The sequence below is a fragment of the Leuciscus leuciscus genome, assembly GCF_965113295.1.
Source record: "Leuciscus leuciscus genome assembly, chromosome: 6".
NCBI classification, from domain to species: Eukaryota; Metazoa; Chordata; class Actinopteri; order Cypriniformes; family Leuciscidae; genus Leuciscus; species Leuciscus leuciscus.
In genome coordinates this window covers 2,682,399-2,695,480 of record NC_138730.1, presented here as the reverse complement: position 1 = coordinate 2,695,480, position 13,082 = coordinate 2,682,399, and the positions used below count along the sequence as shown (strand labels likewise).

General features: G+C 43.6%; 1 protein-coding gene across 5 annotated transcripts in view; it reads right to left on the bottom strand.

The window, feature by feature from the left end:
• Window positions 1–13,082, bottom strand: part of LOC309501950 (phosphatase and actin regulator 1) — a 57,916-nt gene that overhangs the window by 29,699 nt on the left and 15,135 nt on the right. For 2 of the 5 annotated variants that reach the window (XM_082174244.1, XM_082174246.1), the window contains exons 2-3: window positions 5,189–5,419; window positions 855–1,004 (exon numbers count right to left, since the gene is read on the bottom strand). In XM_082174244.1, the coding sequence (XP_082030370.1) occupies window positions 855–1,004; window positions 5,189–5,419 (381 nt within the window). The remainder of the gene's footprint in view (window positions 1–854; window positions 1,005–5,188; window positions 5,420–13,082) is intronic. The other 3 variants (XM_082174245.1, XM_082174248.1, XM_082174247.1) reach the window with 3 other exon arrangements.

Genomic DNA, 13,082 nt, shown 5'->3' with positions numbered 1-13,082 from the left:
ATATACTTGTGTAAGTAATCAACTGAGGAAGTTTCATGGTGATATCTATTATTTTTAAATTTGACCCTGTAGTGTCTCGCCTTAAACATGGTCTCTGAGAAACACGTGACTTCAGGTCTCGATGGAGGACGGCACGGTTTCGTCTGATTCCCTCCAGAAGCGTCTCAGTTTTTAGGGATGCTCCGATCAGTATCGGCCAATCACATTCTTTCATCGATAGTCACTAAATTTCGCCAATCTCACAAACTGAGGTAATCGAAGCTGCTAACACACACACACACACACACACTCTTGAAGCTCCGCCCTCTGTGCCAGGAGCAGCAGCTCATTTGCATTTAAAGGGACACACACAAAAACGACGCGCTTGTATTGACCCGCAAAAAGGGACAATTTTAACATGCTGTAAAAATGATCTGGGTATTTTGAGCTGAAGCTTCACACACACACTCTGGGGACATCACAGACTTATTGTACATCTTGTGTAAAGGGCATTATAAACACTGATCAGACATGTGTCTTGAGCAGCAGATCACATCAGCGCATTATTCCCTCAGGTAGACTGCATGTTTGGCTCCATATCGGACTCATGAACAATAATCACGTTGTTTAATTCGACAAAACTAGTTTTCCAAGATCAAAAACGCGAGTCCGGATCGAACCGGGAGCGACCAGACGGCAGAGGATTCTGTTCGCAAATCAAACAATGATTTCTCCCAAAAGAATGATTAATTCTCAATTTAGAGTTTGTGATTGTTTGATGCGCGTGAGGGAGTGCTGTGATTGGATGATGACCGGTGCCGTGATCATTCTCAAGTGTTGTGTTGCTGTGGTACAGAAGAGACAGACGTGTTTACCTGTGGACCTCTGCTTGAAGCTCTCGCTCTTGTTCTTCCTCCACTTCCAGGGCTTGAAGAGGCGTCCCAGTGTGGAGAACTTGCTCCGGCAGTGGCCGGGCGGCACCATCGACTCGGAGCGTGTGGAGGACAGCTTCTCCACCTCTTCTGCTGTGGGGGAACACACACACACACACACACACTCAACTGGAGGAACACACACACACACATACTCAACTGGAGGAACACACACACACACACACACACACACTCACACACACACTCAACTGGAGGAACACATACACACACTCAACTGGAGGAACACACACACACAAACTGGAGCATTCACTGGAAGTGCTTAAACTGCAGAAGTAGGTCAAACACAGTCCCCACTGACACACACACACACACTTCTAGAAGAGCAGACAGCATCAGTGTGTGCCGAGAGCGGGGTCATGTGATCGAGGACGAGCTGTGATGATGAAGGGCATGTTTGGAGCACATGTTGGAGTATTTATACTTACAGCCTAATCACATTAACACACGTGTGACGTACATTAATCAGAGAGGACTTAATGAAGAGGATTAGAGCATGGGCTTTAACATGACGGCACGTTTGCTCACGGTGTGATCTGCACTGAACCAGCTCCACGAGACCAAACCACAACACCACGTGTGTGTGTGTGTGTGTGTGTGTGTGTGTGTGTCAACGAGACCAAACCACAGCACCACGTGTGTGTGTGTGTGTGTGTGTGTGTGTGTGTGTGTGTGTGTGTGTGTGTGTGTGTGTGTGTGTGTGTGTGTGTGTCAACAAGACCAAACCACAGCACCACGTGTGTGTGTGTGTGTGTGTGTGTGTGTGTGTGTGTGTGTGTGTGTGTGTGTCAACGAGACCAAACCACAGCACCACGTGTGTGTGTGTGTGTGTGTGTGTGTGTGTGTGTGTGTGTGTGTGTGTGTGTGTGTGTGTCAACGAGACCAAACCACAGCACCACGTGTGTGTGTGTGTGTGTGTGTGTGTGTGTGTGTGTGTGTGTCAACGAGACCAAACCACAGCACCACGTGTGTGTGTGTGTGTGTGTGTGTGTGTGTGTGTGTGTGTGTGTGTGTCAACGAGACCAATCCACAGCACCACGTGTGTGTGTGTGTGTGTGTGTGTGTGTGTGTGTGTGTGTGTCAACGAGACCAAACCACAGCACCACGTGTGTGTGTGTGTGTGTGTGTGTGTGTGTGTGTGTGTGTGTGTGTGTGTGTCAATGAGACCAAACCACAGCACCACGTGTGTGTGTGTGTGTGTGTGTGTGTGTGTGTGTGTGTGTGTGTGTGTGTGTGTGTGTGTGTGTGTGTCAACGAGATCAAACCACAACACCACGCGTGTGTGTGTGTGTCAACGAGACCAAACCACAGCACCACATGTGTGTGTGTCAACGAGACCAAACCACAACACCACGTGTGTGTGTGTGTGTGTGTGTCAACGAGACCAAACCACAACACCACGTGTGTGTGTGTGTGTGTGTGTGTGTGTGTGTGTGTGTGTGTGTGTGTGTGTGTGTGTGTGTGTGTGTGTGTATGTCAACGAGACCAAACCACAACACCACACGTGTGTGTGTGTGTCAACGAGACCAAACCACAGCACCACATGTGTGTGTGTCAACGAGACCAAACCACAACACCACGTGTGTGTGTGTGTGTGTGTGTGTGTGTGTGTGTGTGTGTGTGTGTGTGTGTGTGTGTGTGTGTGTGTGTGTGTGTGTGTGTGTGTGTGTCAACGAGACCAAACCACAACACCACATGTGTGTGTGTCAACTGCCCCAAACCACAACACCACATGTGTGTGTGTGTCAACTGCCCCAAACCACAACACCACATGTGTGTCAATCGCTGGTCATCCAGTGGACAACAGCAGGTTAAAGCCTTTCACTGTAAGGGTTAATCACACAAAGCTGGACATCACCGCTTGATTTACTCTCCCTCAAGTCATCCCAGGTGTATATGACAATCTTCCCTCAGACGAACACAGTCAGAGTCATATTCAGTGTTGGGCAAGTTACTTAAAAAAAGTAATTAGTTATAGTTACTAGTTACTTCTTACAAAAAGTAACTGCGTTAGTAACTGAATTACATCATTACAAAAGTAACTAATTACCAGGGAAAGTAACTATTGCGTTACTTAAAAAAAAAAAAAAAAAGTTTAAATATAAGAAATTTCTTGGATACCCCCAATATGAAATGTTAAATGAATGAAATTGACACTAAATAGAACATCTTATTATTATAAAACATTGTACACTAATCTACACTATTTTAATGTTGCTGTGGGACAATGTGAGAGACACCTATTAACTTAAATATTAAAATATTATCATTACTATAGTGCAACAATAAAACAATAGATGGTTTAGAACTTTTAATATTTATTGCACAGACCACAACTGGCCAACAATTAAGTCTAAAAATAAATTATGCTTCTTAAGAAATGTACCAAAAATAAATAAATAGTAGCCTAATAAAAATATACATACACATACACTAGTGCATATAATTAAAATGATAAAACTCACACACCTTAACAACTGGTAGACATTCTGTATAGCCTACTTGAAGTATTTTCTTCCTCACAATAGTAAGTTTAACAAAAAGTGTTTTCAATATAATACTGAAAAATGTATCAACATAAATAATAATAATACAATATAATCTTTTGGGGGTTTATTTTCCTAATCTACAGAGAACGTCATCATCAGAGGTTATTTTAGCCAAATTCTAGTCGTGTTTGCCGCACGTGCTCACAACCGTCAAACAAATATGTTTGAACGTTCCCTACAGGTTATTTTGGAGTTTATGTTATATAAACTAATTAAAACATTGCATATGATACCAATATGCTACAGAGATTATTCAAATGCTGATATGTGTAATTTATTTATAAATAAAGTATTTATGCTCGGACACATTCGGTCTCTCTCGCGCACTGTCGAGCGCGTTCTCGGACACACTCGGTCTCTCTCGCGCACTGTCGAGCGCGTTCTCGGACACACTCGGTCTCTCTCGCGCACTGTCGAGCGCGTTCTCGGACACACTCGGTCTCTCTCGCGCACTGTCGAGCGCGTTCTCGGACACACTCGGTCTCTCTCGCGCAGTGTCGAGCGCGTTCTCGGACACACTCGGTCTCTCTCGCGCACTGTCGAGCACGCTCGCGGCATTCGCCTCGCTTTTGTCGAGTCCCGCGCCTCATAAACACTCTCACACACCAGAGAAAAAACTTTGCAGCTCCTATGGCTGAGAGAGAGCCTACTCGGATGAAAACCGCTTCAGTGAGCTCAATTATAGTAACGCCGCATTTTTATTGACAGTAACGGTAACGGCGTTGTAATGGAGGAAGCAGTAATTAGTTAGATTACTCGTTACTGAAAAAAATAACGCCGTTAGTAACGCCGTTTATTTATAACGCCGTTATTCCCATCACTGGTCATATTAAAACATATCCTGGCTCTTCCAGCTTCACAGTGGCAGTGAGTGGGGGATGAGATTGTGAAGCCCTAAAAAGCACATCCCTCCATCATTACAGTAATCCATACCACTCCAGGGGTTAACCAAGGCCTTCTGAAGCCAAGCCATGCGTTCTTGTAAGAAGAAAAAAATATCCATAATCATTATTGTGTTAAATTCCTGTTCCTGGTCATCTTGAATCAGAATAACCCGATGATGAGGGCGGGGTTATAACCTGTCACTCACATGAGATCAGCCAATAGCAAACCACAACCATCCAATCAATTCCTAACTGATAAAAACAAGCACCGCCCACATTTAATCTTTTCACTGAGATATAAGTTATATGGCTCAATATTGAAGAAAAGACTAAAACAACTTCTGTTTTAATTCATGCTGACTTTAAACTAAGTATAGTATTACATCCTGATAGCCAGCATTAACTGTTTGTCGCAATCGGATCCTCCTGTAATATTTCTTTAGTCTGTACTTTTTTTTAACAGGTGACAGAGTGATTGTGTTAACCAATGAAATCAGCTGATATCTGTGTTTTTGAAAAACACACTGAAAAGAGAGAAATCACACTGAAACCCCCAGTAGAGACGCCCATGTAACGCATGTCTGCATACACACACACCAACAACTGAAACACAGCCAAACCGTCTCCACTTTCAGCGCGTTGCCATTAAAAACGCGGCGCTATACGCGACGCACGCGCGTCTGTCGCATGTGTACATGGTAATAATAATTAACATACAACAAAAGCAGGTGAACGCGACGCGACGCCCATCATCATCTAACGCACACACATGGCTGTAGACATGTAATGAGACCGCCAGCGCTGGATGAACGCACGCGTTGCTCACCGTCCTGACGCGCGTGGCTGCCGCGGCTGCAGTTGCTGCATATGTGCTTGATCTCTTTGCCGATGTGGCAGTGGATCATGAAGGGCATGTTGTTGTTGTGATGCTGGTTCTGGTTCTGGTTCTCCTTCTCCTTCCTGCAGTTCAGAGTCATCATCCTGGCCAGGCTGAAGCCCTTGTTCTTCGGCTTCTCCATCCCCGCGGGCGCGCTGCTGCCCCAGACGCCGTGCAGGACTGTAGGATCCACCACAGACATGATGAGGATGATGGAGGAGATGATGATGGTGGTGGTGGAGATGAGCGCGCATCTGAGCAGGACAGGGCACGCGCTCGCGCTCGCGCACTGCGCGCCCCCTATAGACACTCAGTGGAACTGTGCAGTGCAGGAGTGTGTCTCAAATCACAAACACTGCAGTGGTGATGAGTGTCACACACACACACACACACTGACAGCAGGAGTGTCACACACACACACACACACACACACACATGTTCAGCAGCACACTAACACACTGTCCCACTGTTTCTGCACTGTGTGTAGTGTAGTTCAGTGTGTATGATGTGCTGTGCTGTATCCCACAGTACACAATGTACTTGACCTGACCTTCCCTTCCCAGTGTGACGAATTAACTGGAAGGAATATTTTATCATTACCACCATAAGACAGTTACACAAAACTGAATAAAACTGCTTAATAATCTGATCTATTTGTATTGACCCTTCATGTGTCTGTCTGTCTATCTATTTTTGAATTAAACTTATTTAATGAGCTCATGTGGCATCAATGTTGCATACTGTTGTGTTTGAGACATTTATTGATGCAAACTACACATTGTTTTATTTAATAATTAATATTAATATTTTATAATAATTCTGTTGTCCTTGTCAAACCTCCACTGAATCATTATTAGATGTGAAACATTCATTTGAATGTTAAACTGGCAGTTTAGAGCTGGAATGGTTCTTTCTGATTGGATGTTGAGATGTGGGCGTGGCTCTGAGGAGTTTATGCAGATGAGCGTCAGCTTGAGGGGGCGGGGCTTAAGCACACTAATGATAGGACGATCCTGCATACGTCACTGATGCTTTTCCAGTAATGTCTGAACATTAACAGGTCAAAAAACCACACAAGCCAAACATACGTCAAACCCTGGGCTTAAACCATGCTATAGTTTGACCGGGATGACACATTCAGGTCATCGCATATCGTTTAAGTGAGGAACAGACACAATTTGTTATTGAATTACACTGAAAATGACTTTCTGCAGTATTGTTTCATGATTTGATTCTCCACCGCTCTGAATGTGTCACAAATGAGTGTTTGACTGTGGATCTCCAGGCGTGTTCAGAGACGCACCAGCACTGAAGAGCTGCTAAACGCCACATAAGCACATCCTCACCCAATAACACCATCCCATCCGTGACTCAACAGATCCTGCAGAGCAGCGAAGACATGATTCAGCGCTGAGTCACGGTCTCAGTCTACACCCGCTCTTCAGGACGTCACTGCCCACACACACACACACACCAGACCAGAGATCGCTGTGGTTCACATCTCAGACTCGGCTGCACTAGTGAGTAGTGATGCACTATATATCTGCCACCATATCGGTATCGGCCCATATATGGTCATTAGAACATTTGGCCGATATATTAAAGCTGAGACACTTCAGATGAGACACTGTTCATCATTATGTTTTTGAATTGCTTGAAATATGACAGGAATCACTTAAAAAAAGGAAAATACAGTCATATTGGCAACATAAAGTTATAATGAGAACATCATTATAATTGTGTGTTTGGGACATGGATTTTAATAGTGAGACTTTTGTTTTGTAATCAGACTATCAAAAATCATATAAAAATTTGGATTTAGATTTATCTGCAAATATATCGGTTATCGGCTTTCAAATATAACGAATTATCGGTTATCGGCCAAAATGTTCATTTGTAATGTTAGCGTTATCAGCCCAATAGAAAAAAAATTGGCCGATATATTAAAGCCGATAAATAATGTATTATTTCCTCCAGCTGAGACACTTCAGATGAGACACTGTTCAACATGATGGCTTTGAATTGCTTGAAATATGACAGGAATCACTTCAAAAAGGAAAATACAGTCATGTCTGTCATATCGGCTACATAAAGTTATGAGAACATCACCATAATTGTGTGTTTGGGTCATGGCTTTTAATGGGGAGAATTTTTTATTTTTTAATCAGGCTCTCAAAAATGATATAAAAATCAGATTTAGATTAATCAGCCAATATATCGGTTATCGGCTTTCAAATATAAAGAATTATCGGTTATCGGTATCGGCCAAAATGTTCAGTTTATGAACCTGTGCAAGATACCGTCCTCCGTGTCCTTCACAGGCACATGTGCATTCGGTGGAACACATGCGATTACAGTGTTTGTTGCGATTAAAATCAAATGCCACATATTTTACTCGATTATGATTGCTACGATTGTAAGTTGTGTTTACATGAGGTTTAATCGCAATATTGCCTAAATCTCATTATGAGTGCAATGTAGTCACATTAAGGGAATGAAATTTAAACAATATCCAAGTTAATTTGCTTCTGACCATAATCACAGTATTTTCTCATCAACTGAGCCTCTGCCGTCTGAGACTCCTCAGGCTCAATAGCTTAGAGTGGGGATAACAACAACAACAACAACAACAACAACGTGTGAAATGCTATAATCTTGCATCCACAGAAGTATTGAGATTAAGTGAATGTGAAGATAAATGCGTGTTAGACCTGCAGAGCTGCTCAGAGACTCTGAAAACACTGGATCATCACACCTGTAAATCTACATCTGTGTGTTGTGAGTTTGTCCTGGAATCAGTTGTCCAAACACTAGTAGTAGACACACACACACACACACACACACACACACACATCAGTGCACGTTACATCAGCAGACACGTGCAGCAGACCATGAATAATGAATGCATTAACTAACCGTAGGCTGCTGAAACACATCCGCTCGGTCTTAATCTCAGGCCCTGTGTTCTGGATGATAACCACCGGATTGCGTAACGCTGGAGCTGAATCAGGCACTCGGAGTGAGTGAGTGCAGCTGAGATATGAAGGAGGCCTGAGGAAGAGTGATCAGTGAATCAGGACATTCATGAGTCCAGCCTCTCCGGCATCAAACAGACGGAAAACTGTAGGATTTACTTCAACAAACCGTTCTCACTCACAAACTGCTCTCTATATCAGTGTCAGTGTTCCTGAACTCCTGAAACGCCTCCATTGTAGTCTTGAGTTTCTTCCGGGAACGAACACGTCACAATATTCCTCATTATAATAATTCATACGCAGAATAAAGGGGCGGGGCCTGGTTGGGTTAGTTAGTAGTGTGTTAAACTGCCGGTTATGGTAAGGGGCGGGACATTTCCCAAACACACTCGACCAATCACAACACACTGCTCCAGCCGACCAATCAGAGCACAGTGTGCTTTTCAGAAGGAGGGGCTTCATAGAGACAGGAAGTAAACAGAGCGTTACTGACAGACTGGGAAGAGAGGAGCCGCAACAATGGAGAATATGAGGAGAATAATCAACATTCAAGCAGGAAAACCTGTTCTAGTAGAGCCTGAACACAACAAGACTTTGTAAAAGAGCATAATATGGCCTATTCAAAACTATCTTAATATTATGTTTCAAAGAATAACACAAGTCTTATGGGTTTGTAACGATGTGAGGGCATATGATGCCAGAATTGTCATTTTTGGGTGAACAATCCCTTTACGATCTGTGTTTTCCCCCACTGCGGTCCGTCACATTACCAGAGATCATCATGCGGCTCTGAGCACTTCAGCTGAACTCCAGTGTGATGTCATGCTTGCGTAACGCCACCTTCACTCTCCGTCAACACAGACTCATTCAGGAAGAAGAGTCTCGCCCCGAGCAGCACAGATGATTACGTGGGCCTTTAGATGTAATGGATGAATTAGTGAGATGCAGTACATGACCTTGGGAAGAGAGTGAGGCATGAGGCTGATGTCTTTTCTCTTCAGGGTGTTCAGTCCTGTTCCAGGAACAAAGCTACCAGAAGTCATTTGTTTTCACTGACGATGAAGGAAACATGAGAGACAGCGATCATGACGTGTGGCCGTGACCAGTGATGTAAGAGATCCAGCATGACATCACCAGGTCCTAACCAAGCACGATGCGATAAGATTCTAGCGACATTCAGTTTGTCTGTCCACAGCAGAAACGTCAAAATTAATCCAAAATCAATCAGAAGAGCATGTGGGCGGAGTCTCTCTGCAAACACACTGCACTCACAACCAAATCAATCCAGCCAATCAGAAGAGCATGTGGGCGGGGTCTTTCTGCAAACACACTGCACTCACAACCAAATCAATCCAGCCAATCAGAAGAGCATGTGGGCGGGGTCTTTCTGCAAACACACTGCACTCACAACCAAATCAATCCAGCCAATCAGAAGAGCGTGTGGGCGGAGTCTCTCTGCAAACACACTGCACTCACAACCCAATCAATCCAGCCAATCAGAAGAGCGTGTGGGCGGAGTCTCTCTGCAAACACACTACACTCACAACCCAATCAATCCAAAATCACAGCCAATCAGAAGAGCGTGTGGGCGGAGTCTCTCTGCAACCGCACTGCACTCACAACCAAATCAATACAGCCAATCAGAAGAGCATGTGGGTGGAGTCTCTCTGCAAACACACTGCACTCACAACCAAATCAATCCAGCCAATCAGAAGAGCATGTGGGTGGAGTCTCTCTGCAAACACACTGCACTCACAACCAAATCAATCCAGCCAATCAGAAGAGCGTGTGGGTGGAGTCTCTCTGCAAACACACTGCACTCACAACCAAATAATAATAATAATACATTTTATTTGTAATGCACTTTTCTTAAACCCAAAGCGCTACAGTAAAATAAGCAAAAAACAACAAGGGCAATACAACAATAAATTAAAGAAAAACAGCCTTAAATAAATGCGTCTTAATCAACTTTTTTAAAGTGTCCCAACGTTGGTGCATTTCTGATGGTAAGAGTAAGCACAGTCCATAGCTTGGGGGCTTTGTATGAAAAGGCTCTTTCCCCCGTAGTCTTGAGCTTACATGAAGGCTGATGTGGTAAAAGAGAGTTAGCTGAACGGAGAGAACGTGATGGAGTAGAATTAAATAAATAAATAAATTCTCGCATTTATGGGAAGCCAGTGCAAGTGTGAAAGCACCGGTGTAATGTGTTCACGAGGAGAAGTACGAGTGAGCACACGGGCGGCAGGATTGTGAATATACTGTAGCCTGCTCACAGATTTAGCTGGAAGGCCAGAGAACAAGGCATTACAATAATCTAACCTAGTTGTAATGAAGGCATGTGTAAGCCTTTCTGTGTCTGCAAAAGAGAGAAAAGGTCGAGCAACGTTTCTCAGATGGTAAAAATGAGTTTTAGAGATATGTTTTATATGTGCATCAAATGTTCACTGAGGATCAAGAATGACACCAAGATTCCTCACCTGTGGAGTGAGAATTACCATGCTGGAGTCAACAATAAAACACTAATCTGCTCAGCCTTACGAGTAGCCGCCACTGTACCAATCTGCAGCAATTCAGTTTTGGAGCCGTTCAGCCTCAGGAAGTTCTTCTGCATCCATACACTGATCTCTGCTGAACTGCGCAAAGCTATTAATGAGCAATGGACATCAGGACTAGTGATAGTGGTGTAGCAGTGATACCCAAGACCATATTTCCTGATGATCTGCCCAAGTGGAAGCATGTAATTGTTAAATAAAATTGGACCGAACACTGAACCCTGAGGAACTCCCAGTCGAACATGCACGGTATCAGAATTGTAATTACCCAAGCTTATAAACTGGGCACGATTCGTTAAATAAGACCGAAACCAACTGAACACTGCTCCAGAAAGACCCAGCCAATGTTCCAGCCGATCTAGCAGAAGAGAGAGACATAGAGTGTCAAAAGCAGCACTGAGGTCTAATAAGACCGAAATACTGCATGCACCAGAATCTGCTGCAATAAGAAGATCATTTACGAGCCTCACTAGAGCTGTCTCAGTGCTGTGCCCGTTTCTGAACCCAGATCGAACAGGTTCAAAAAGTCTGTCCAGTGCTAGGTGGCGATTTAACTGAACAGCCACAACACGCTCCAGAACTTTAGCCAAGAATGTAAGGTTTGAAATAGGCCTGTAATTGGACAAATCAGAAACATCACAACTAGGCTTTCTTAGGGACTGGCGTAACGGCAGCTATTTTTAATTCTGGAGGAATAATTCCAGAACTCAATGATTAATTCACAACTGAAGTCATATGAGGGCAGACTGATGCAAGGCAGTCCATAACAACCGAGCAGGGAACCGGATCTAAAATACTGGTGGTTGAGTTCATGTTCTGTCATAGGCCACATAAAGTTATAATGTGAACACTATAATCATGTGTTTGGGACATGAATTTAATGGTGAGACTTTTGTTTTTGTAATCAGGCTTTTAAAAATTATATAAAACTTTGGATTTAGATTTATTCGGCCAATATATCGGTTATTGGCTTTCAAATATAAAGAATTATGGGCTATCGGTATCGGCCAGAATGTTCCTATCAGTGCATCCCTAACACGATCTGAGGAATCAGTGATGTCTGGAGCACAAATACACACTCATCTTTAAAGTCTGCATGAAACTTGAAAGTTCTTTTAGTCTTTTCTCTGCTATTGTGCCGTATATCTCAGTGAGACGCTTCTGGGACAAGAACAAATGTGGGCGGGGCTTGATTGTGTCTGTGTGGAATTGGTTTGCTATTGGTGGATCTCATGTGAGTGACAGGTTATAGCCCCGTTTTGATTTCATGGTGACTTTGACAGGTTTCAGCACATCACTATCAGCACTACTGACTTAACTACTAACACCACTAATAATTATATTAATGATGTACCCACATAATGTGAAGATATTTGAACAGTAGGCTTCTCATCACGAGGACGTCCGCTTCTCGAACACACTGTCCAGCGGCGCAGACTCGCCTCACGCTGCTTTAACTGGATATTAAAGTGGGGCGATAGAGAAATCCTCTCATTAATTTCTGCCATGTGCGCCGGCGGCTCTGAGGGAGTTATGTCATTATAATCTGTGCCGAAGCTCGTTTCCAGCCTCACAGATCTGAGATTCGGCGGCAGAGAACGCTCTGACTAACAGAACGCTCCTTTAAAGGCTCTTTAATAATGCTCTCAAACGTTGGCACTAAAACATTATTCTTCAACGTTCAGAAATAACATTTCCATAACCTAAAGGGAACGTTAGCAAAACATTCAGTCATGAAGGTCTTTTCATTTATGGGTCATGCTGAGAGTGTAATTCTCCTCTATGGCACATATTGAATTCTCTTTAGAAAACAAGAAGCCAATTTGAAGCTGAACAAACGTTTTTCCTCGGGCCTATACTCAAACGGCTCTTAAACACGTTTATTTCCTCTATTCCTCTTTTGTTCAGAGTGTTACACTAAACTGAGAGGATGATTAAACGCACCAGAACTGCACACTCATCTCATCTCTGACAGTGTTTCTGATAATGAATCTCTGATAATGCATGTTGAGATGATAACTGTGGGGTTAAAAGACTCAAAGCTGGCGAGGAGGATGCAGGACAACAGACCTGTGTTTCCGTACGTGTGTGTGTGCGTGTGTGTGTGTAGATGAAGCGTGTGAAAGTGACCCACATTAACAGGTTTGTCTCAGTGCGACACAATGAAGCACATTAGCGACATCTAGTGGACTGTCTCATTCACTACAGTGTGTCACACCAGGAACTCATTCACTACAGTATGTCACACCAGGAACACAGTGTGTCACACCAGGAACTCATTCACTACAGTGTGTCACACCAGGAACTCATTCACTA